Source organism: Ambystoma mexicanum, chromosome 1p (assembly GCF_040938575.1).
Source record: "Ambystoma mexicanum isolate Mex_15411 chromosome 1p, UKY_AmexF1_1, whole genome shotgun sequence".
Taxonomy (NCBI): Eukaryota; Metazoa; Chordata; class Amphibia; order Caudata; family Ambystomatidae; genus Ambystoma; species Ambystoma mexicanum.
The window spans coordinates 1,086,364,653-1,086,391,176 of record NC_090921.1 but is presented as its reverse complement, the minus strand read 5'-3'; the positions used below and the strand labels follow the sequence as shown (position 1 = coordinate 1,086,391,176).

Sequence of the window (26,524 nt, the reverse complement as noted above, 5' to 3'; positions counted from 1 at the left end):
CTATTTTTGTCTAGAATAAGAATTAATATTTGATTTTGTAGCCTTGTAGCATGTTCCATTTGACCATAGCTACACACACCCCAATGCCACCTCCAGTTCAGAGCTACATCAGCAAGTAAGATGAATCCTGAGGAGTCCTCACAAACACCCTACCTAAAGTCTCCTCCCAGTTGGCCAGGGGAAGGCAGGCGCTTCCTGATCCTAACCCTGGGGGTGGTATTAGTCGGGAGGATCAACTGGGAATAGAAGGGGCCCAAGGGGATAGGAGGATTCTGTTGCGTGAGACACAGTGCTCGTCTTCATCAGAGGAAGAGATTTAAGTGATGCAGAGAATATGTAATGGCTTGTTGTCGGAGTGGAGTTTCTTTTCCCAAAGCTATCCATCTTGGTGGGCCTAAAACTGTCATGATCAATCACATATCAGGAGTAAGGGTCCCCTTCACAAATATGCGCACATTTACAGTGGCGTAAACTCTTGTGGTCAACAGGAGAATGATAAATGTGGACATCAGAACATTAACATCTTAAATCCTTTAAAAGTGAACCAATCATTGACTCCTTTATAAATTCCTTTTGAAGATGTAATTAATAATAGAAGTAAAGTAGCTACATTTAAAAACAATGTTCAGAAAGGAAAAGGTAATTTGAACATTGGGGTCTTCAAGTCCTACAATGCCCAAAGTACTGGGACAAGGAAGAGGGATGTAGAGGTAATAGACTGCAAGCTGCACCCTGGCGGTTCTAATGATCCACACATGAGAGGGACTGTTAAGTATATAAGGCCCCCTCAGGCACAGGCCACTAGGAGTAGTAGGAGGTGGAGTGACTGCAGAGACTCCACGTTGCAGTGGCAGCAGAGACGACAGAGCTGCCGCTATTTGCAGAGTGGATGATAGTCCTGAGAGAGTCTCCAGATTTGATGGCATTGGATGCAGAGGTTGCACAGTGGGAAGCGTTAGTGAGATAAGCTTTCCCCCTTTGATGGCCTGGAGTGCAAAGGTTGCACGGCGGGAAGCGTTAGTTTGAAAAGCTTTCCCCGTTGTAATTGGTGCTCCGGTGACAGGCGAGCACCAGAGTATCGTTGGAGCAAAGAACGCTCCTTTACCTACCAGTGTGGGCCGCGGGAAGCGACATGAAGCAGTTTGCAGTGTAAATTGAGGCAGAGGAAGCAGAAGACACTGTGGCAGTGGAGCGAGCGGACGCGTATGCGGCAACCAGTGAGTTCACTGGTATTGTGTAAGCTTGTGATGATCTGTATTCGCCCGCTGGCCATAAATAATAACTTTGAATAACAAACTGATGCAAAGAAGTTAAACTGGCAGAATAAGAGAAACTTTGAATACCTAACTAATACAAAGAAGCTAAAGTGGCAGAATAAGAACTTTGGGAAGAGACAAGAAGGTTATTATAGAATTTGGAAAGATGGAAATAATTGCCAAAGCCAAGAGAAGGCACTATTAAGAGAAGTTAACAACCAACATTGCCAAAGCCAAGAGAGGGCAGTCCTAAAAGAAGATGACAATAACCAGTATTGCCAGAGCCAATAGAGGGTAATACTAAAACAAGCTAACAAGAATCATCATTGCCAAGGCCAAGAGAGGGCAATTCGGAAGCAAGCCAATTGTAACCCTCTTTGCCAAAGAGAGTAGGAGGCAATCTTTGGAAAAACCCAAAGAAGCATGGCCTACGCCAAAGAAGAGCCAGTGTGGTAGGAAGCCATTATCAGCATTTGGTTGATGTAAGAGTGGGAAACAAGAGTGGCAGGAGAGCAGCCCTCCGGATGGAAATCATTCAAGAGGAGAGGAGCATAACCTGCACTGCATGTGACAATCACAAGAGTGGAACAAATAGCACCAATGTGTATCATGTCTCCCAGAAGCAGCAGTTAATAGTGTTGTTGGAAGTCAAAAGGCTTTCCTAAACTGTTTGAAGTAAACTAGTGTTAGGAGATTTTTGGTCCTGCCAGGCGAGTATGCCAGGGCAGAGACTTTGTAGTGGTAGTCCTGGCAGGTGAGTGGACCATTAAGAAGTCATTGAAGTACTGTGTTGTGGTTAAAGGCTGTGAAGAAGTGGCAAGACCACTAAAGTATTTTGTGAACTGTTGTGGAATCCTCCTGGCAAAACACAGCTGTTGCTACAGATGAACTGTGGAAGTGTTTTGGTTTTCTAAGAAGACGTTATGCTGAACATTTTGCTACAAGTGGAGAGATAAAGATTTGTCATTTATTTGAACTATTGGTCAAAGTCCAAGTGAGAGACTTTTGGAGCAAGAAGAACTTTGTTGTAAAGCGGAACTCTCCTGTTTTTAACTGTTGATTGAAAATCCTGCTTTGAACCTGGGGAAGGGAACCTCACCTAGGTTACAAGGAGAAACGGGATTAGGTTTATGTTGGACATAACTGTTGTTTATGTTATATTTGAATTCCCATATATTCCATTTATAAGTTCATTGTATGTACAAGCTTGAGGAACAGATTCCTTTTGTTAGAGTGTTAGGCAGGGAAATCCTCTGCAGGGTAGGGATAGTGAGGCCTTTATCAAACCCCTTTAAGTTAATAAAATGGCATCTTATTAAAAACCTTTACCAAGTTCTCTGCCTCACATTTCTGACTGCTCACATAAGGCATTGTGGGTATGCAAATTAGCTCAAATGCTAGCCTTTTGCTCCAGATAATTGTCTTGTCTTTTGTCTTACAGTGCAGTGCTACTTTATAGAATGCTTAATCAACCTAAGGTAGATATTTCACCCTTACTATGGATCATCAGTGTAGTACAGTCTGAAGATATTGTGGTTGGAGCATTGGGGCATGTCTAACAAACACCAGTAAAGTTATGGTGGGTTTAAAAGAAACTTTCACCGTCATTGTGGTATATTCCATTAGAGTCATTGTGGCTCAAATGGAATATGCTACTTTCACATTTCAGGTGGAAAGTTATTTTCAAACCTTTTTAAACCCACCATAACTTTACTAATTTAAAGGTTGGGCAGTAATTCACTTACACCATTCAAGCAGGCACATAAGATGCATTGATCTTTGGAAGATGGGCACACTGCTTTACAAATAATGAGTTGTCATGTTGATATTAATTCTAATGCTGCTCTGCAGAGCAGGTTAACAATACAATTAAATGGAGAAGTGCAGCGAGTACAGGAATGCGAGTTTAATTTCTTGAATCAATCACTGTCGAATATAATGAATGAATACCATATGTCAGGTTGCAAGCTAATGCCAGAGGCGCAATGAGTCGTACTGTGCATAATTTTCTCTTTAAAACTTTGAAGGAATCAACCATTAGTAGCACATGGGCTAATGACAATATCGTATAAGTAAATCTGTAAATGAGCCCTTAAATTCACTCTTGTGAAGAGCTGCAGGGGGCTATTTTCAAATTGATGCTTTGCTACGTTTGGGAAAGTGTTACAAAGTAACAACAATGGATTGATGAATGCAAGCCTGACACTGTTCAGGAAAGGCAATTCCTCTTACCTCTCATCCTGGCTCTTCAATCTTTACTTGGCCCCTTTGGCACACCTTCTCTCTACCTTCTCCTCTAAATTTCAGTGTTATATGGATGCCACTCCGCTCTCCTTCAGGCTACGCTCATCCTCCTCTACTCTCTTGCTCATTCCGGACTGTCTATCCGCGAGTCAGGAGTGGTGCACCTCCAAAATTCTCTGCCTTAATGCCATTAAGACTGAGATCCTTCTCATTGTGACCTCTGCTCCGGCTTCCCTCTCTCACTTTGGCTGCCCGCCTCGGGCCCTCTTCCTTCACCCTCCTGTGAGGCTAAAAACCTGGGTCTCAACCTCGACTCCAATCGCTCCTTCTCTCCTTACATCACGGACATTGCCATGTAGACTGGACTACTGCAACAACCTCTTACTCTACTCTCCACCCACTGCAACTAATCCAGAACAGGACTGCAAGACATGTCCTTGGCCTCAAGTCCAGAGACTGTATCTTTCCAGCCCTGAAATCTCTCCACTGGCTCCCGGTGGCTGCAAGGATCAAGTTCAAGACCCTCTGCATCGCCCACAAGGCTGTCTGGGGCCGTGGGCCTGCACTACATCTAACTCTCTCTTCCTAAACACCTTCCTTCTCGTTCCCCTCGCTCAGCCACCACCAACTCTCTGGGGGTCAGACGGGTCTCCAAGCAGAGAGTAGGGGGTAGATCGCTCTCCTCTGCAGGTGCCTCCCTGTGGAATGTCCTCCCTGCCCCTCTCAAACTTGAGCCAGAAAACCTGAAGTTACGGAAGCAGCTCAAGACCTTCCTATTCACTTCTGCTTTCTCTCCTTCTCCCCTGTGCTGACCAACCTGTGTACTGCGCTGATTGGCTGCCCGACTACCCTCAGTCTCACTGGTACCAGGACCCCACCCCCCCTTGACCAGTCGTCCCTGCACTGCCTCCTGGCCTACCACGCAATTAGGGGCTGTATCTGGAACCCTACAGTCCACTGCCTCTTTGCACTAACCCAGACCTGAGCTGCCCTGGCTGCACTTACTCAGACCATTGCTTCCCTGCTTGCACTTCCCCATTCCCTCCCCCTGGCACTTCCCCTCTCACTCCCCCCCTGCACTTTGCATCTCACACTTGCACGATCTGAATGACACAAGGCCTAGTAAGATTGTTTGTTTTGTCCTCCCTCTGTCTTCCCTTCCTTGTCTTGTCGCGCCTAGAAACACTTGTGTACAGGCGCGTTATAAATGACTTATCATAGCATATTATACATGGAATCATAGGTCACATTCTTTCCCTGCACTACACAGCAGTTAATATAACTGGAATTGACATTTCTACTGGGTCTCTCTCCCTCCAGAAGTTTGTGTGTGCCGTATGAGATATGCACAATAACATGCAAACTGCAGATTTGGAGTCCTCCATTAGGGTATCCACATGGTAGTTTGAAAAATACCATGTGGACTAGAGTTCAAATGGCATTCTATGTACGATTCTTACAGATGACTACTTGTTTTGGCTTTGCACTCAAGTAATGGAAGGACTTGTGTATTTTGAGGAAGGACACAAAGTGATTCACCTGAAAGTGGCTGGTCAGTATCTTGTTGATGATGAGTTTCACACCTTCCGTCTGCTGTGGGAACAGCTCTAAAAGAAATCAAATAAAAAAGTGTCAGCACCAGAATTTTATCCTGCAAATAAATTATGATCTTAGGTTACAGATTCTAACATTTTACAGAAAATAACATTTTCACTTTAGAAGGCTAGAACCCAGGGGTGGACTGGAAAACAGGGAAGTCTGGAAATGTCCCGAAATGTCCCTGTGCAGCAAAGGCCTCTTTTGCATTTATACTCAGCAGGCTACATTGTAATTTAACTTTATTCCTTTCTGGTGCATGCATCCAAGCTCAGTGTATGCATCCTATCTTGCAGTTTTTGGTTTTGGAATACATAAGCACCAACTTGTGGCCAAAACAATGCTATAGAGAAGAGGGGAGGGAAAGGGTGTTAACAACAAAATAAAAGTTCCTTCTGTTAACCGTTACGTCGGGTGATTACCCCATATCCTTGGACCCCCTTAGCCGGGCTCTGATCCTCCTCTCAGTCGTCCACCTCCCTCAGTCGGGTTCAGACCAACCACTCACTGTGAACATCCCACAGTAGGGTTCATACTTGTCATCACAAGGCAGTTCACTTAGCTTCTTCACAATATGGGGTACATCTCCCGTAGCTTTGCTCTTGGCGTTCCCCAATCGGGTACACCATCATCTTTTATTCACAATCTCCTCCACTTGCAATATTCAAACAAAATGTCTTTTTAAACAACCCCATCAGTTTAGTGAGGTCCCCTCATCCGGGCTAAGACCTTCTAAAGCACTTTCCAATCTTAAACAGACTTCCAAAGGGCGTGGCCTGTATAGCATTGCACGGTGTTCCCCTCAGAGGGGCGCAAACGCCTATATCAAAATAACAAAACATCTGCAATGTGTCAAGGACTTTTGATTGTAGAAGGGATTTGACTTGACCCTTGTATGACCACCTTAAGACCTTATATCGGCCTTCGCTATGGCCTCTTGGCACTTGTAGTTTCTTTACTCACAATGTTCAACACAGTCTCGTTGCTCAGGATAGAGGTACCAGTCAGAGACCTTTGACTGAGCACCCACTTGGCGCCGCACCACTCTCTCTCAGGTACCAGGTTTGTTCACAAAAGACCTATTGTATATTTATCCTCTTAACGTTGCCACTGCAACCTTGAGCCTAACACAGTCCGGTCGACTATCAGGTTCTTCCGACTCACTATCTGTGCTGAACTCATTAGTAGTTCCTCTGCTGCTGGAGTCAAGGATGGTACCGCAATAGCAACCTCGTCTCCCCACCCTGGCTATCAGTGCGAGAGGGTGCCATGTACCGCTGACATCCGATGCACTACCTGCGATTACCGGTCATATGTTTCTTTCATCTGAGGCTTTGCGGGTCTGGGTGGGAAAAGGCAAGGGCAACTCCCTCCTTGATGTCCTTTCAGGTCTCGCTGCCTTTCTCCTCCATTTGAACGGCTGTCCTGGAATGGCTGCTTCCGCATGCATTCAGCCTTGCTCAGAGTGTGCTCTTGCGCTTCGCCTTTTATCTATATGGCGAAGCGAAAGGGCAGCCAAGTGTGTGTAGTTATCAGCAATTGCTCGACTCTGCCTGACCCTTCTATTGGGACATGTCAGGTATACGGTTCTAAAGATAGTCAGTCTTGCTTCAAAACTGGGACACCTTGGAGGGCTTTCACAAAGAATTATATCCCTTGTATTCCCCTGGGGATTCTTTCTACCTCCTAGTTCATTAACCCTCATCCTAGGGGGGGTGGTTGGTAAACTCAGAGGGGTGATATTTGTAGGGTTTATGAAATGAATGGGAAAAATCCATAAAATAATATTTTGAATTTTTGTCGAAGGAAAGACCGAGATTACTGTTGTGAAATGAATAGGGGGGGATTGTGAGAACAGTGGTGTTTGGTTAAAGCAGAGGGGGAGTTCTGGAAATAATCAGCGGGACGGAGAGAAGAATGACTGGGATTACTCGGGTAGGCAACTGGAAGATAGGGATTCTGGGAGATATAGTTTCTCGCTGCAACAGGGTTTGGGTTGGTTTTTGGTAAGGGAGATTCATTAGGCGGAAGAGAGATTGATTTGGAACAACCTATAAAAGCCCCAGGGACTTTGTCCTCCTTGTCCTCTTCCCCGGTGTAATACTGTGTCTCACCTAGGGCATTCTCCCCCACCCCCAAGCATAACCCCAGGCTCCCCTACCCAGGTGATCCTCCCTCTCTTGTCCACCTCCAGGGTTGGGATCTGAGCACGCCAGCCCTTCCCTAGCCACCAGAATAAGGGATTCTTGGTGTCTAATCTAGAGAACACCCTAGGTTTTCTCATACTGTGCAATGATACAAGATAAATGTGGTTCCAATCAGTGGTTTTATTCAGTTTTGAGCCAGTGAAGGGATTGGAGGAAATAAGAGAATACCTGTAAATGATGAGTACACTCCTGATGCAGACAGTGTCAGGGATTAAACAAAAGAAAGTGGAGTTTTCCTCAGATGTCAAACACTTACAGAAGCATTTTCCTGGATCAAAGTTCAAACCTAGTCTCTTTTCAAGTGCAGTCAACAAAACAATGTACAAAGGAGTGGCCAACAGAACGTTTCAAACCTATGGGTAACCATTCCTTAGCCTCCACACTACCCTTAAGCCAAAACTGAGTTTCAACTCTTGGCCAACAAAATAGTTAACAAAACCTACTCTGCAATGTCCAGTCCTAATATTACACTATAAAGGAAGGTATTTCTTCTGGAAAGGTTCTTGCAGGGCTTACTCATAATCTGGACCCTTCTTTGATCTTCCTGCTTTCAATTTGTCCCTCTAGATCTCTGATTTCCAGGCTTCCCCCTTCGGCTTCACCTTGGCCTCTTTACCTTCCTTATCCCCAACTGTCAGGAATAGGGTTTGGGGCAAAGCAAGACTTGGGAAGAGCCCTGAGAGAGGAGGTACTGTCAGGAATAGGGTTTGGGGCAAGGGATGTTGCACATTTTTCAAGAAACAGGGCTGATTTGTGTAAAAACTACACTTCCCAGCATGCTGTGGGACTGTGTGTAGTCTTTTGGTTTCTCGCGGAGAGACAGCTGGCTAATCAAGGGACTTCTTAAATCCTCAACCACCCGTGCACTGGTGCAGATAATTACTGATCATCAGCACGGGCGGCGACAGTGGCGTGTGTGAGAGGAACCAGCAAAGCTATGGGACGCCGAAGGTCTGTTGGGCTATTTCCCGGGCTGCGGCGGTGTGCAGGAGCAGCTGGAGCACATGCAGTAACGGAAGCTCGGGCCACGGCAGTTCTCCACTTTGGCCTCGTTCTTCAGGGTCCGTGTGTCCTCTTGAGGCGCCCAGACATTCAGATAAGTGAACCAACCTTTTTGTTGCTGTTGAGGCATTTACATTTAAGCTGCTTTTTTTTCGTCTATAATGACATTGCCTGCACGGGTGGGAAACACGTGAAAGAGTTACTTGCTGGTGAACTCCACTTGAGTTTGCCATGTCAGTTTGTCGCTTCAGTGTTCCCAACGGGCCATGAGTCTCGTGTTTCATGCAAGGGACAGTCCGTTTGTTTGTACCATCATGCTTGTATGCAAAATTATGTTTACCAAGGAAACACCCTAATGTTTGTTTCAGTACTATGTTACTTTGTGAGTATCTAACACTGTGTCATGTGTGCCTTAATGTTGTGGCTTTGGGGCAAACTCAAGTGTATGCTATGCTCTTAGAATACACACCCCTCATTAGGATTTAGGGGCAAAAGGTTCATTTTGGTTTAGGTCAGGTCAGGTTTTCAGGATTAAGGGTACAGGTATGAGTATTGGTGGTTCATGGTCATGATGCTTATGTACCTTCATGTTATGTCTTCCCCTCCTTCCCTTTGTCATTCCACACCCTTTCCCTAACTCTGTCTTCCCCCGATTGGCTGCCACGTGGTTCCCTGTGTTATTCATTCCAGGCACCCATGCCAACCACGGTGGGAGGGTCGAACTATTCGGCTTCTGTGGTTCGGGAGAGGGGGTCGAGACCCCCATCATCCCTTTACTAGTTTTGACAGAATTATCTGCCCCCGATTTCAGGGTAATTGAACCACCCAGGCCAAATGTGAACGAATCCTCGCTCTTTAACGGAAGTGCTAAAGGCTTTACAAGATATTCAACTTGAATTAGTGCACGCTAGACAAGAATCAAGTACTCTGAAAGCTCAGGTGCAGGGGTTGGTAGCACAAAGCATCCCATTGGAGCGGGCTGGACCATCCACAGGGATCCAACAGGTAGACCACCGCTTACAGTGATTGTGCAGCCTCCTAGTAGTGTGCCTTTGGCCGCACCAGAAAGGTTCACAGGGGATCCGAAAAAATATATGACGTTCTTGACACAGTGCAGATGGCACTTTTTGTGTAAACCCATGGCCTTTGAGACCATACAGGCTAGAACAGCATTTGTTATTTCGTATTTAACTGGGGATACGGCCGCTTGGGTGATGCCTTTGGTGCAGAAGGATGACCTGTTATTGTACAATTGGGATGGTTTTCTGGTGGAATTTGGAAGACCGTTTGACCTCAGGGAAGTTTCTTTGGCTCAAGATAAATAATTGTTGGCTTTAAGGCAAGGAACTCGCAACTTAGTTTCATATGTTACACAATTTAATAGACTAGTGATTGAAACAGATTGGCCAGAGAAAAAACAGACAGTGTTATTTTACCAAGGGTTAAGAGAAGAATTGAAGGATGCCATAGCTCAGGTAGAACCTCAACCTAGTACATGCACGGCCATGATTGATTTAGCATTAAGATTAGATCATCGTTTGAATGAGCGCAAGGGAGATAAGAAAAGACCAGATGTAGTGCCATTTGCCAGACTGGTTCGAGGTAAAGGAAGTAAGAATGTGGAAGGAGGGCCTATGCAGATTGGAGGAGTGAGAAGGCCGTTATCTACAGCAGAAAAGGAACAACGTAAGGCTAACAATTTGTGCCTGTATTGTGGGCAGCCAGGACATTATATTAGAACTTGCCCTAATACTCGGAAGAAAGAAGCAGGAGGTGAAAGAAGCAAGGGGGAGGCGGGAAAAGGATTGGGCTGGCCGTAGGGGGACCTCAGGTGTCAGGCCCAGCAGAGACTACGTTCCCTAGTTGGATAGCTAATACGGCAGGAATTCGCATTTGTAAATTTTGGTGACATTATTTTTTGCTTGTACGAAACAGATAGTGTCAGCTATGGTGGACTCTGGGGCCACAGGTAATTTCATTGACATTGGTTTGGCCAAAAGGTTGCGTTTACCATTGAGGGAAAAAGCACAGGTGGAGGGGGTGCAATCAGTAGATGGGTCACCCTTGATTTCTCGGCCCATTTGTCAACAGACTCAGCCAATTCGAATGAGGTGTGGGTCTGGGCATGAGGAGGAAATTGTGTTTGATTTAATAGCGGCACCTCAGTTTGGACTCATTTTGGGCATGCCTTGGTTAATTCAGCACAATCCCAGGATTGATTGGGTCACACGGGAGGTTGCCTTTGAAGGGTTGGAGTGTGGGGGTCAGATGGAGGAAGAGGTGGGTCCTGCTTTGTTTTTGGCAGAGCAGGTGTCGGAACCCCAAATGGTGGGAGCAGTGGGTTTGGGTATTCCAGACTAGTATCAAGATTTGTCTAAGGTCTTTGATAAAGGGGGAGTAGACCGGTTGCCCCCTCATAGATCCTAAGATTGCGTGATTGATTTGGAACCTGAGGCAAAGTTACCTTGCAGCAGAATCTATGCTTTGACAGAAACAGAAAATCAGCATTTACGGGAATACTTGGATGATATGTTGAACAAGGGTTTTTTAGACATTCTACCTCACCAGTCTCGTCTCCTTTGTTCTTTGTCCCAGAGAAAGAAGGAACACTTAGGACATGTATTGACTATCGAGCTTTAAAATAGGTGACGGTGAAGAATAGATATCCTTTGCCTTTAATTTCAGTCTTATTGGACCAAGTTAAGACAGCAGTGGTTTACACAAAACTAGATTTAAGAGGGGCCTATCACTTGATTCGAGTAAAAGAGGGGGATGAGTGGAAGTCGGCCTTTAGAACTACGTTTGGCCTGTTTGAATAACTTGTTATGCCTTTTGGGCTGTGCAATGCTCCTGCAGCCTTTCAATATGTTATGCAGGAGGAGTTGAGTGAATTTCTAGACGTGTTTGTCATAGTATATATTGATGACATTTTGATTTACTCATCTTCTGACTCATCTTCTGAAGAGCAACATATAGGCCATGTTAGAGCATTGTTGAAAAAATTGCAAGATTATCAGTTGTATGTAAAACTGGAAAAATGTGCCTTTCATACCACTCAAGTGGAGTGTCTCGGTTTTATTTTGACCCCCTCTGGAATTGTGATGGACAAGAAAAAGGTTCAAGCAGTTACCAAATGGCCAGCGCCTCAATGCATCAAGGATATTCAATCCTTTTTGGGTTTTGCTTATTTTTATAGGCAATTTATTTCCAATTTTTCACAAATTGTTACACCCATCACTAAGTTATTAAGGAAGGCCACTAGTTTTTGTTGGAACCCTGAGGCAGAAAGAGCTTTTCAAGAGTTGAAGAAAGCATTCACGTCAGCTCCGGTACTGAGACACCCGAATCCTGGGAAACCTTTCCAAGTGGAAACAGTTGCGTTCAATATGGTGGTTGGGGCAGTGTTGTCTCAAAAGGACGAGGAAGTGGTGTGGCATCCAGTGGCTTTATACTCTCGTAAGCTTACTAGTTGTGAACAAAATTATTCTAGCTCAGATAAGGAGTTATTTTCGAGTGGTGACATTATTTGATGGTGGCCAAACATCAGGTGATGGTGGTCACTGATCAAAAGAATCTGCAGTACTTCAAGACTGCGCACACTCTGAGTCCCAGGCAATTACGGTGGTCACAGTACATGAGTTTGATTTTTTGGTAACCTTTAGACCAGGAAAAAAGAATGGAAAAGCTGATGCTCTGTCTAGGCAGCACAATCTTGAAAACAGTGCGACAGAGGTTAAAACTATCATTCCAGTGGAAAAGGTAGTAGGAGCTGTAATGACCAACTTGCTGAGACAGGTGAAACAAGAAATGAAAAAACAGGAGAGTGTGAAACTGGAAGTGGAGAATCCATTAGAAACTTTTCGCGATGGTCTTCCCTACTATGCGGGAAAGTTGTATTTACGCACTCTTGATTTGCAAAAGAAAGCGATGCATTGGTGTCATAATTTGCCTTTAGCAGGTCATTCTGGAAGTAGAAAGGTATGCTGGAGAGGTATTTCTGGTGGCCAGGGTTGAGACAGGATTCTATTAAGTACATTCAAAAGTGGAAAACTTGTGTAGGTAGCAAAAAAGACCATAATAAGAAAGCAGGGTTGCTCCAGCCCCTGCAACAGTCCTGAGAAAGTCTGGACCTATATATCCATACTGATGTGCTTCCTGACAATCAGTATGATACTATCTGGGTGGTGGTGGATCATCTGTCTAAACAAGCTCATTTTATGTAAAGGAATTTCCGGGAGCAGGGAAATTGGCAGAGTTATTTTTGCAACATGTGATCAGATTACATGGCCTACCTCAGAGTATTGTATCAGATAGAGGTCCCCAATTCACTTCTAAATTTTGGCGTGCTTTCTGTCAGATGTTAGGAATTGATTGTGCCTTGTCCACAAGCTACAAACCACAAACGGATGGACAAACAGAGAGGGTCAATTAGACACTTGAACAATATTTGCGCTGTTATCTGAATGACAGCTGAGAATCTTGGGTGCAGTCATTATGGTTAGCTGAATTCACGTATAATAATACAGAACACACCTCACTGGGTATGGCCACAAATGAATGCTTGCATGGACAAGTGCAAAATATGTTACCTGAACATTTACCTGATATGGAGAATATTCCCGTGCTTAAGGAAAGAAAACAATTACTTCTGACCATCAGACAGAAGGCATGAGCCAATTTAGAGCAGGCTAAGCAACAGTACAAGAAATATGCAGACAAAAGGAAAAGAGAGGCTCCTCAGTATAACGTGGGAGATGAGGTATGGTTGTCTACTCACAGTTTGCCTTTGAGAGGACCTCGTAAATTTGCACCTAAGTTTATTGAACCATATGAGGATTGTTAAATGTATATCTATGGTGGCTGTCAAATTGTGGGTGCCTCAAACTTTGACGATACATCCCGTGTTCCATGTGTCTTTGCTTAAACCCGCAGTTCCTGGGACGCGAGTGCAGAGACCCTCAGCAATTGCCAAGGATGGGCATACGGAACACGAGGTGAACAGAATACTGGACTCAAGACGAAGACAGCAAAGGTTGTGGTACCTTATTCAATGGTCGGGCTATGGGCCAGAGGATTGTTCATGGGAACCGGCTAGTGCAGTTCATGCACCTCGTTTGGTGCGACAATTTCACTTGCGTCACCTGGAGAAAGCAAGACTTGGGAAGAGCCCTGAGAGAGGAGGTACTGTCAGGAATAGGGTTTGGGGCAAGGGACGGTGCACAGTTTTCAAGAAACAGGGCTGATTTGAGTAAAAACTACACTTCCCAGCATGCTGTGGGATTGTGTGTAGTCTTTTGGTTTGGCGTGGAGACACAGCTGGCAAATCAAGGGACTTCTTAAGTCCTCAACTGCCCGTGCTCCGGTGCAGATAATTACTGATTATCAGCAAGGGTGGCGACAGTGGCGTGTGTCAGAGGAACCAGGAAAGCTATGGGATGCCGAAGGTCTGTTGGGCTATTTCCCGGGCTGCGGCGGTGAGCAAGAGCAGCTGGAGCACATGCAGTAACGGGAGCTCGGGCCACGGCAGTGATTTATGAGCGGCCCGTTCTCCACTTTGGCATCGTTCTTCAGGGTTCCGTGTGTCCTCTTGAGGTGCCCGGACCATCAGATAAGTGAACCAGCCTTTTTGTTGTTGTTGAGGCATTTGCATTTAAGCTGCTTTTCTTTTCGTCTATAATGACATTGCCTGCACATGTGGGAAACACGCGAAAGAGTTACTTGCTGGTGAACTCCTCTTGAGAAATCTCTGTGCTCTGTCTCAAACCTAAAGTAGTAGTTAGGAATAGTCTGAGAACGAATCATGTGCTCATTGTTACTTTCATTTGTTTTGGCAATTATATGATGAACATCATTAAAGGGACACATTTACATGTACTGCGTTTGCCATGTTAATTTGTCGCTTCAGTGTGTCCAACGGGCTATGAGTCTCGTGTTTCATGCAAGGGACAGTCCCTTTGTTTGTACCATCATACTTGTATGCAAAATTAGGTTTACCAAGGAAACACCCTAATGTTTGTTTCAGTACTATGTTACTTTGTGAGTATCTAACACTGTGTCATGTGTGCCTTAATGTTGTGGCTTTGGGGCAAACTCAAGTGTTTGCTATGCTCTTGGAATACACACCCCTCAATAGGATTTAGGGGCAATAGGTTAATTTTGGTTAAGGAGGTCAGGTCAGGTTTCCAGGATTAAGGGTATAGGTTTAGGAGTATTGGTTGTTCATGGTCATGATGCTTATGTACCTGCATGTTATGTCTTCTCCTCCTTTCCTTTGTCATTCCACACCCTTTCCCTAACTCTGTCTTCCCCTCATTGGCTGCCACGTGGTTCCCTGTGTCATTCATTCCAGGCGCCCGTGCCAACCACAGTGGGAGGGTCGATCTATTCAGCTTCTGTGGTTCGGGAGAGCGGGTCGAGACCCTGGTCATCCCTTTACTAGTTTTGACACCAACCTCTGGCAAGCCACTCTACCAGATAGGTCTCTTCTAGACCGTAGATTTCAAGAAAAGGTCTTTCCCAGACTTCCAAACCTCAAGCTTCTCAGATGTAGATCTTTACTTTGGCAGCATTCACTTTTCCAGACATTTACTTTGTCATTACAGGGGAAGACGCCCATCCTTTCTATTCCTTAATCTTCTCCCTTGCTATCAGTTGATCCCCAACCTAACCTTATGCTATTCCGAACCACATCCATTACCATCTTCACAATGTAAAGATGCAGACAATGTAAAGGCATGACAAAGTAAATGTATGGCAGAGTTAATGTTTGGTCAAGTAAGTGTACCTGGCAAAGTAAAGGGGAATACCAAGCTTCTTTGCATATGCTTGATTAGGTCTCTCACTAGAACTTGGTTCTCAGTATTCACTGTATTAAGAGAGTAGCCATGTTGTAAAAAGGGACAGTCTCTCTTCATCGACATTTAGCGGCATGCAACATGTCTTTTTGCTCCTGGTATGCTTCTAGCTTCTTTCCTTCTGCGATGCTCACCCAGGATCTTTTATAGTACCCAAGTGCTTTTATTAGTTTAAACCCTTGTAATTAGATGGGGCACTAGTGTTATGTCTCGGGGGGCTGGGTTGGACCGTTTATTTTGTTTCTCTTTATGGATCTTTGAATTTGAAATACTGAGCCTCTCTGCATTGGTTCATAATAGAATTCATCTCACCTCACATTTGTGGCTTCATAAGTGCGGTGTCAGCACCATCTTGGAATCTTGCACCTATTCTGCCTTTGGTCTGTGGTTTTCCACATCTTCCTAAGACTGGTAAGCGAACCTGTGCACCTTCTCTGTCTGACAGAGTGGCTCATGGTTGCCTGGTTACTTCACTATTTTCAGTAGGTAAGTTTGAAGACTGTTATAATTAGAATCTGCAAACACCAGGTATTTGAGAATAAATGTGGAGCACCTCCTGTCAGCTACTTGTTTCAACTCCTGAACTGTTTGAGCAGTGCTTAAGTGCCAAGTTACACTCACTTCCAATTAGAAGTTGAGGCTTTGTGCACTTCTGATGGAATATTATCACCACATGGTGAGGGTAGCGAACCTGAGGGATGCCACTCTATCCATCCTATAGGAGGCACACCGGTTAGTGCCAGAGCACCCCAGACCCTTGCAGCTTGGCCCTTCACACATAAGAATGGAGAGTTCTGTCATTTTACCTTACTCTGCTCGACGAGACTTTTTGAACAGACTGTACTTCAAACATACAGTAAACAAGTTATTGAGCTATGTACATTTTGCCCTCCTTTTCCAGTAAAGTCACCAAAGGTCACAGGCAAACAGCTTTTTAACTGTCATCAACAGAATAGACTTTTCTAGATTATGTTGAACTCTTTCAGCCTCCAAGGAGGGAATTGATAAAAGGTAGGAAGGCAAATCTCTTGGTTGAGATAAATGTCAGAGACAACATTTGAGGGACAAGACAAGCATGCCCATAAAATAACTGTTGTTTAGGGCCTCTCAGGAGCCAAAGGTCTTACTTACCGAGGGGATGCAATAAAAAAATAAGTTTCCCAAGTGACCAGTTTAATTTTCAAATTGACCAGGGTGTCGTTTTCTAATTTGTTTGAACGTCAGTAGAATGCTAATGGGGTGTCTTATAAACACCTGGCTTTAGAGTTATTAACTTGTTTCCAGTGCTGGTTTGAGCAATGGGAAATGGTAATGAAAGTCAACATTTTCTAAATATTACGTAAATGACAAACGGAATCAACAAAGCATAAAAGACGGTTGGTACCTTTTCTAGGACCCCAGCCAAAAATATGTTCAGTTACTAGTATACTATATGTACTGTAGATTTGCTCCTTGCAGGTTGGACACGCTCCATGCTTTATTTAAAAAGGTTCAGTAAGAGTATGTAACACTGTCAAAAACTAACCATTTCCTTTTACGGATGAAGAGCGGTGATGCCAAACCTACCCCAGTATTTAGAAAGGATATCTTCCCTGAACAACAGAAGAAAAAGGGGGAAAGTGAGCATGACCGATTACATTTGACAACTACATTTGGTTAGGCCACAGAGGAGATATGAGTACTTTGGAGAAAAATGAACTCTTGTATACATTTAATTAACATATCGCACAGTAGTGCAAGGGGTGGAAATCATAGAAACTTGTCCATCGCTATCACAATGCATATGTCTAACATTGCCTGCTTTCTAGGACTCTACAAAGATAGAGTGATTGGTGACCGAACCTCTTGAATATTTTCTACACTGCCTAACTGTTCAGTGTTCATTTGTAGGCCATATTATGCTTAATGTATCCCTCTCCAGATTGAAATCTCACCCCAGATGGATAGTGGCAATGAACATATTTTCCAATTGCACAAGACCACAGCTGAATTGATTCAGTAGCTAGAGTTGTTTTTGAATAGGTGCCTCCTGTTTCTTCATGTGTAACATAGCAAACTCTTGTGTGCGGAGTTCAAGACTATGCAACCTCTGAATTAAGAGAGTCTACCAGACCTAGAAATATTGTTTTGAGTTCTATGTGGCCAATGTGTTGCATACGAGATTGTGGAAGTCTAGAGTTTGGCAGTAAAACTAATTCTACTAGTATTTGGAATATTGCCATCCACTGGATTCAGGGTTTGGAAGTGTCCCTCAGGCGGCATTTTAATGGTACATAGGCCGAGGTAAAGACCTTTTTAACTCCACCTTAAGGGCAGGCAAAGTTGGCTCATTTTAACCTCATGTGGAGTCTAGTCGGAGTAGCCTAGGCTGCAAGATGCCATCGGGGCCAAAGGTCTTTGGTACCACCAAGAGGTGGGGCTGTCTCTTCTTGAAAATGTAACTGCTCTATATGATATATTTACCAAAAATACAAAAGCCTCCTATAAGCGGAGTTACAGCACAGGGAAACATTCCTAGACACACGCAGAAGCAACATGAAGTGTGCTGTCTCAGCTCAGCAGTAGGGAAAGGTGAGAGACAAATTATGGGTAAGAGGGTTGGCTGGTGGGGGAATTAGAAGAAGGGAAACGGGTCAAAGAATGTGTGAGGTTCAGGCAGACCACCTTCCGCTGCAGAGACAATACAACAAAAGTCCCAGCAGTGCTCACACTCACTAGCATTGAAATCCAGGCCCCATGACGAAAAGGAGAAGACAGCGCATTCAGACCAGCATAATGATGTCACGCTGACATTAAATGACAGGTGTATTTGTCGAGCGCACTTTCACCTCCAGGGGGGTAACTTGGAAATACTTGCAGGTAACAGATGTTTACTGTTACCCAACTCAATGGACACAGTGTTGTGGGTTTTGCAACGCTGGGTGAATCTGAGATCTGATCTAACACTGTTTTCTAGGGATTACCGCCCTTGGAAGAGCCAACTTCTATGAACTGCGATAATCGAGTTGAATAAAATCCATACAAGAATGGAGACGTAGGTTCAGGAGATGGACATGAATAACCCAGTCATATGGACAAGGATACATGTGTTTTCTCTTGTCTGAAGCAATGTCCAAAGCCTGCAGACATGTTAGTGAACTCTCTTGAGGAGAAGTTAAGCCAAACAGGAAAAACAAAGGAATCCGGGTCATTGAGAAAAAATAAGAATGTGGCAGTAGGTATTTTGCAAATCGTTAAGGGCCATTCTGTCTACCTGCTGATGAAGCAGTCTCCAAGGACATCAGATGTTCAGAATATACCAGACCTGGGAACCTAGTTTGTCAGCTATTTCACACATTGTGAGAACTACTTATTGCTCGTCAACCCTTGTATCCATAGGGTTCAATGGGCCCAGTTCTGATGTGAGGAAAATCGGTGAGGAAAATCATATTTCACAATAGTTCAATTGAATGAACACATTATAGGTAAGCTATCTTTCTCCAGTTTTAATGACTTTGCCCACCCTGCTTGTGTGCGTTTATCCTCGTTCAGAGGCAGTTGAGAAAGGAACCTTGTTTGAAAGGGCAAACCAGGTATTCAGGATTGTATTTGAACCCATTTTATGTGTTATTGCTCCAGTTTCACAGAAATCCCTTCAGTTCAGTTTAATTTACTACTGCCCCACGTGTTGTTTCATCCACACATTTGCACCCTGCTAAAATAAGGAAAGATGGTTCAACCTAGAAGTTAGTCTTGTTCTATTTGTTGGTCCCTATCACCCTTTTGACACAACTGATACTTAGTTGTTGCTGTTTGCAACCCCTGTGATTGAACACATCCGACTGCTGATCTATTAAAAGTAAATATGTTGCTAGTTTTAATGAGACGCGTTTGTACCTTTTGTGAATCACCCTTTATTATCATGAGGAAATCATAGGTTTCCAGTATATATTGTGAGAAATGATACAATGTTGCATCATCAGGGGTCATGGATCACATGATATCACATCTTGTGATGTTATTGATCGGCCAGGCTGTTTCCACTTGACAACCATTAAACATGGAAAGGTTAGAGTTGCCAACAAATGTGTATGGCGGACAATGAGTTTTAGGCTGGATAAAACAAAACATACATAGGAAATGCTACGTTCTGTGCACCCAAAAAATAGAATGCCCCTCAAAGAGCGATCAGAATCCTCATTACCTCCCCCTCCGTTTCTTCTCCTCGGCTCCTTTTTACTATTTAAGGCATGTTTCTCAGTGTTTCTAACATTGACAAATAAGGGAGCCAAAGTGTAGGGTTGTAGATTTTCCCAGGATGACAATTTTGGTCACAAAGAAATAATACGAAAAAGAGGGGCCAACTCGCAAAGCTTTTCACAAACGCCTGGAAAAAGGTGTAAATTATGATAGAATTACACAGACTTGTGAACAAGAGTAAGCCTGATTCACAATGAGACAGAAGATTTCTGGAATTGCATGCACTGGCAGAACATCCTCCAAGTCAGGACATGGTGAAACTTCCTTAAACATAAATGTGGTGTAACTCACCTGAACTCAGGCACATCAAGAGGTGTGTCCTTGTTTTGGGGCGTTTTCAGGGGGTGTGTGGGTGCAACCTCAAAAATATTCAACCAACATAATATTCACTAATGTCAAAAGTCAGCTGCTAAACCCTCCTTTGTCTAACTTTAACATTTCACGGTGCAAGTCTGAGAAAGTCGAAATGAGAGGAAGGAAATTAGTCAGTAGCCCAAAGCAAGTAGGTATGTCCATGTGTATGGGGAAAAAACGTATGTGAGAGAAAATGGTTTTTGACACTTCCACCTGAAAGCACCCAGCAGTTTATTGGCTGCGGATTTTAGTCTAGCTCCAAAGTTACCAATTTAGCCACTAGAAACCTAGCCACTAAACTAGGGGTCTACAAGCTCTGGTTCTCTAGATGGTTTAGACTAGAACTCCTATGATCCTCCCATTGACTATGCTGGCTAGGTTATTATGTTAAATGTTGTCCAAACCATCGTGACAGCCAAACGTTGCAGAGCCCTAACCTAGACCGTATCAGCACTCCTTCATTTTCACCACACTTTTTGATATGATGCAGCACTTTACGGTTTGTTTCCAAGCACTCCCAATTCCTCAGGTGAGGAAAATGAAGAAGTAGAAGATAATGTAATTTGGCCAAGAGCAAAATCTTTAGGTAAAGTAATAAAGTGAAGATCGCAGCTCTAAAGTTGGCAACTTTTAACTTAAGTTTCATCTCCTCCCATCTCCAACCCTTGGTAGCTTGTGTTCAGTTTAATTCTACTCAATTCCACATTTGATAGATATGGGAACTGAAGAACAGGTGAAAAATGACGTGCCATAGGTTACTACATTTTGGTTAAGTGTGAAAGCCATGATTAGAAATCAGAGACTCTGGAGAGTCAACAAATCAATCAATAGGCTACATCCCCTTCATTTCCTTGCCATATTTATATTTAATATAGCACTGCCACTAAAATCATAGAATCATAGGAGTAGTGCAAGTGACATCAAACAGCCTGGCCGATCAATAACATCACAAGATGTGATATCATGTGATCCATGACCCCTGATGATGCAACATTGTATCATTTCTCACAATATATACTGGAAACCTATGATTTCCTCATGATAATAAAGGGTGATTCACAAAAGGTACAAACGCGTCTCAGTAAAACTAGCAACATATTTACTTTTAATAGATCAGCAGTCGGATGTGTTCAATCACAGGGGTTGCAAACAGCAACAACAAAGTATCAGTTGTGTCAAAAGGGTGATAGGGACCAACAAATAGAACAATACTAACTTCTAGGTTGAACCATCTTTCCTTATTTTAGCAGGGTGCAAATGTGTGGATGAAACAACACGTGGGGCAGTAGTAAATTAAACTGAACTGAAGGGATTTCTGTGAAACTGGAGCAATAACACATAAAATGGGTTCAAATACAATCCTGAATACCTGGTTTGCCCTTTCAAACAAGGTTCCTCCTTGTACATCCCAAAAATGGTCTTCAGCGCTCAGCACCTTGCTTTCACAACTCTCAGGATCTTCTCTTTCCTGATTCTCGGTACCTGGTCTCAAAGTTTGCCCTTCCCTTTGAGATCCCCCTTTCACTTAAAAGATAAAGGTTTATGTGGCTCCCGGACCCCTTTCAGACACGAACCTCTCGGGCTTCTCACGGCTCAAGTTCCAGCTCCAGACTGAGGGGGTACCTCGACCCCTTTTTCCTCTCTCTGTGTTGTGGTAAGGATCTCCATTACCCGCATTACTTGGGCTCCTGACTCCTAGCCTCAGGACCTCCTTATTGCTCCTCGGATTCTCCTCACTGCCATGCCTTTATCCTTCATGTGCAGTGGGCTTGGATCCTTCAGACCATGGGCTTACCCCTACTCGCTGCTTTGGAAAAAATATTACACCTTGGTCGTTTCTAGTCTTATTCGTTAGGGCTCAGCTAGCCACTGACATACACAACCTTACACCTGCCGGCTGTCTCCTCCCTCCTGATGGCTTCCATCTTCCATCCTCTAATGATCTCCACCTCGCCGCCAGATGATTTCCATCTTCTACCTCCTCTCAAGGCCTGCCCTCTGAGTGATTCCTCTGACTTATAAAGGTCTTTGTACCCTCTCTTTGTGTTGAGCTTTTAATGAGCCGACACCAGGACACAGGAGCTTTACAAAAGTATTTTATTTATTTGTCTATGTGATTAAACTGACCTACCTGAATGGGGCACACATGGAAGACAGACTGTGGGACAATGGGCAACTCTCCCCTATCAGCGGTAATAGACTATCCTGTTATGGGATTGTAAAAGTGAAGAAAAAGGCAGTTGAAAGTGACAGTTGGGAGAAGAAGATCAGAGAGAAACACAGATATTGAAGTATAGAGGAAGGAAAGTAGAAGAAAGGAATAGACAAGGAAGAATAGTGCTGCCTGCGGTTTTCATCCTCAAGTGGGCCTCCCAGGGCATACTGAGATGGCTGGCTGGGCTGCATATGCCAGTTGCAGCCCGGCGCAATCAGAAGTCCTAAGCTGCGTGTGGGTTGTGGCCTGGGTGAAATAAAACCCCCGCCCGGTGCTGTGTGGTAGGGGCGATCCCGAGACATGAGCGTGGATTTGGAGGCAACAGCCTGCCCGAGGGCCAGTCCAAACGGGCTGAGAATGAGATAAAACCTGGTGAAGAAGCACCCCAGTGCTGCGCCGTATAATCCCATGTCCCCAAACCAGGGCGCAGCCTGCAATGCAACAGTCCACCCAGAGGCCAGACTGAGTTGATCAGAGAAGATCAAAATCCATTGGCCCACTTAGCGTGCAGCGGCCCGGGTGAAGATGGATGTGTGGTCTTTGGAAGGAAGCCCACTGTGATAATTCCAATGCATCCCTCACAAAAACCCTGCCTAAAGTTACCCCCCCAGTGGCCAGGGTAAGGCAAACGCTTGCTGATCCTGACCTTGGGGGAGGGGAGTTGTACTGCGGGAAGGTCACCTGGGAGGAGACAAGGCCCAGAAAAGTCAGGAGATCCAGTGAGATGAGACACAGTATTTATCCTTAAAAGGAAAGAAACTTTTAAAGGTTCCAAAACATGTAATGGCTTATTGTTGCTATGATGTATCGGAACCACATACTAAATCTGTGGAGGTGGGTAAATCTGTAGCTACACTAAGGACAGAAAGGTCATTTGATACTTCCAAGATTAGACCAGTGTGTGTAAATCAATGGCAAAAATGTACTTAAAGGCAACAGAGTATTATTATTTCCGTAAGGATTTAGACAGAGTATGGGGGTGTAAATGTGGGTGTGGGTGTGGGGATGTATAAAGTGTGATGCAGTGTGTGTCTTCATTTGTGTCGTCAGGGTTGGTGTAGATAGATGGTGGGCATATTCCTGTGAGGTAGGAAGAAACACAGGAGTTTGGAAGTTTGGGGCAGAATCAGGGTGAGAATGTGCATGTGTACGAGTGATTGTGTCAGTGAGAGTGGTTGGATGGATGAAATGCAGAGAAATGCTTGCAAGGCTGTTAAAGGAGGGTGTCGGTGTGTCTAAGAGCAGGATTTAAAGAGGGTGGCAATTGGTTGGTACATGAGCATGCAATGCCTGTGCAGCTTGTTTTGTAATTAGTGCCAAATCTACGAGGTAGTAATTATTGCTATTCATGTCTGATGGTCATTGTTCCAAATACAGCAATATTGTTTATCTGCTAGATGATTTCTTTATTGCCCATTACACAATTCTTGCTAATCCTACATGTACCTACTCATGTTTGTGAATCCTGCCTGATGACCATTACTACAGATCTTGTATGATGTCTGTATTGCTTATGCTTATGAACGAGGTCCAAGTTGCTAACCTCTTGCCTGATGTCATTATTGTGGGTAGCTTGTCTCCTGCAAATAAAGTACATCCTGCTTGGTGGCCATTATTCCTAAACCTGCCTGATGGCAAGTTGTGCTAATGCTGTCTGTCATCAGCATTGCTCTGCGTGGGGCAGTGACCTGCATCTTACTGGCAAATGCACTTGAAGAAAATGTGTTTGATTCCTTACTTTTTGGGGCACAGGCTCTGTAGTCTTAGGGGAGAACTCCCTTTGAACCACCTTAATTAAAATGGTTATGCTCACTTTCTCAGTGACCACATACATTGTCTCAATGTGGGATATATTTTATGATTGATGGTTTTTGACTCTTGTTTGGCAGGAGATTTTACATAGCTGAAGGTCACCATTTTTAAAAGGACCACGAATTAGTTGAAGTCAGAGGTCTGGGATTGTACAGAGAACCTAGGGTCCCCTTTCCACAGCACAAATGCATACATAGGCCCCTTTTTTTGCTCCTGAAGAGTGTGGGATTCCCTTTATAAGGTATACTGTGGCTTCATCAACAGGCCTTTTTAAGACTGCCTTTTTTAAGGGTACATCATTATGAAAAAGTCACCGAAATTTTGAGGGGGGCAGAGAAGAGGTTGGGGGTCGGGAATAGTTAAAAATAGGTGGGTGAGAGGAGGGGCTTGGGGCCCTAAAAAAAAAATAAAAAAATTTTTAAAAATGTGATGACTTTTTTCATAATAGTGTCCTTGTAAAAAAGGCAGTCGTAGAAATGCCCATCGGTGAGACGACATAGAACCCCTTTATAACTTACATTTTCATGTTTTGAACCTCGTAACAGCTTCAAGGATATGTATTAGTCTCTGAGAAGTCTGGAAGAGAGAGCTGTGAGAAAGGTAGACAAAATCCGAATCTACCATCAACAAAATCCAAGGGTCTTTCAAAATGGATTTCCACTTCTGTAGATGAAGTAACATTCTGGCCCACACAGGCATGCCACGATGCCCGGTAGAGGTATAGAATCCTGCCAGTGCACATCACTTCCGTTTTTTGGCATACACCAGTATTTTGCTTGATTTCTTCAGACCTTGGCTTGCAGAAGAACAAGCTACTCTCTTATCTGGTAACGTTCTTTCGATGGGATGGTCCGACGACGTATTCCATATCGATAGTAATCACCACAGCTGTGCTGCTTCGGAAAATCTTTCTGCATCGATGATGTCAATATGTTGTCCTCGAGGGCCTCTGTCGAGCCGACGTCACTGGATGTTATAAGTAGCACGCACGACGCCCGTAGCCTCAGTTGTAGTTTTTTCCCAGAATGTATGGCGCCAATCTTCTGCCAGTATGACCACAGAAAGCCTTGCGGAAACGTAAGCTGCAATCGCATAAGAAGAACAAGTTACTCTCTTACCTGGTAACGTTCTTTCGATGGGATGGTCCGACGACGTATTCCATATCTATGACAGGTAATGTCCACAACTGTGCTGCTTCGGAAAGTTTTCGGCATCTGCGTCCTGCGTCGATGACGTCGATGCGCCGTCCCCAGAGGACCTCCTCCGACGTCACCCGATGTGATAAGTAGGACGCACGACGCCCGTAGCCTCAGTTGTAGTTTTTTCCCCCAGAACGTGTGACACCAGTTTTCTGCCAGTCAGACACACAAGGCCATGCGGAACGCAAGCTGCCGTCGCATAAGAAATTCTGCAGCGGGGAAGGTAGGGAGGGTGCGATATGGAATACGTCGTCGGACCATCCCATCGAAAGAATGTTACCAGGTAAGAGAGTAACTTGATCTTCGAGGGGATTGGGTCCTCCGACGTATTCCATATCTATGACAGACTCCCAAAGCAGTACCAAGCAAGGAGGTGGGAAAAGAATTTAGAACACAAATTTTGCATGCCCAATCAAATTGCGGAATAAAGGACTACCTTGCCAAAGGCCAGATCCTGCCCTCGGATGGAATCGAGGGAGTAGTGATGTACAAAAGTATGTTCCGAAGCCCAGGTGGCTGCATCACAGATGTGACGAATAGGAACACCCCTCTGCATCACGTCTTCAGGGAGGTCCCAATCTTTATACCTCAACCTTTCGGAAGCCAAGCGTGAAGGTTGAGGGATCTGACCTCTGGATGGAGAACCTGACCCCCCCCCTCCCGTGAGAGCAGATCGTCTCGGTACGGAAGACAATGTGGAGGGCAGATGGACAAGACGAGAAGATCCGTGTACCACGTTCTCCGGGCCCATGCCGGAGCAATGAGGATCATCCGGGAACCGAACCTCCGCAACACATGCGGGATGACGGGGACTGGAGGAAACGTGTACAGCAGTGGGAAGGACCACTCCACTATGAACGTGTCTCCTAAGGCTCCTCTTGGAGGAAATTCCTGCAAGCAGAACCTTTCGCACTTCCGGTTGACACTGGAGGCGAAGAGATCCACTTGAAGGGTCCCCCAAAGGGCGAAGATCTCCAGGAGAATCTCCTGAGCCAATTCCCACTCGTGAGAGATCGCGCTATGCCTGCTCAGAGCGTCCGCCGTCTCGTTTTCGTCTCCGGCCAGATGAAGTGCCGAGATCGGAATTTCCTGCTGGATGGTCCAGAACCAGAGCTGCATCGCCTCCCTGCACAGAGGAAGTGACCCTGCCCCCCCTTTTTTGTTGAGGTAGTGCATGGCCACTGTGTTGTCCGTCAGAATCAGGACATTCTTTCCTCGCACAGTTGGCAGAAAAGCCTTCAGGGCAACCCTGACGGCCTTCAGCTCCAACAGATTGATATGGAGTCTGGACTCTGACAGAGACCAACGACCGCTGACTGTCAGGTCGTTGGCATGAGCTCCCCATCCCATGAGGGACGCGTCCATCACGATCATCACCTCCAGCCAGGGTAGCCAAAACCGAGCCCCCCTCATCAGATTGCCTTCGACGGCCCACCACAGAAGGTCCTGGGCGACCGAGGGCGGCACCTGAACGGGGTCCGACATCCTGCCGGAGGACTGTGACCACTGGAGCTTGAGAGCCCATTGCAGAGATCTTATCCGCAAC

The 26,524-nt window shown here is 44.8% G+C and overlaps 1 protein-coding gene across 2 annotated transcripts in view; it reads right to left on the bottom strand.

The window, feature by feature from the left end:
• The window catches only part of TOMM40L (translocase of outer mitochondrial membrane 40 like), a 740,875-nt gene that overhangs the window by 572,421 nt on the left and 141,930 nt on the right, over window positions 1-26,524 (bottom strand). For both annotated transcript variants that reach the window (XM_069604678.1, XM_069604679.1), the window contains one exon: window positions 5,040-5,107. In XM_069604678.1, the coding sequence (XP_069460779.1) occupies window positions 5,040-5,107 (68 nt within the window). The remainder of the gene's footprint in view (window positions 1-5,039; window positions 5,108-26,524) is intronic.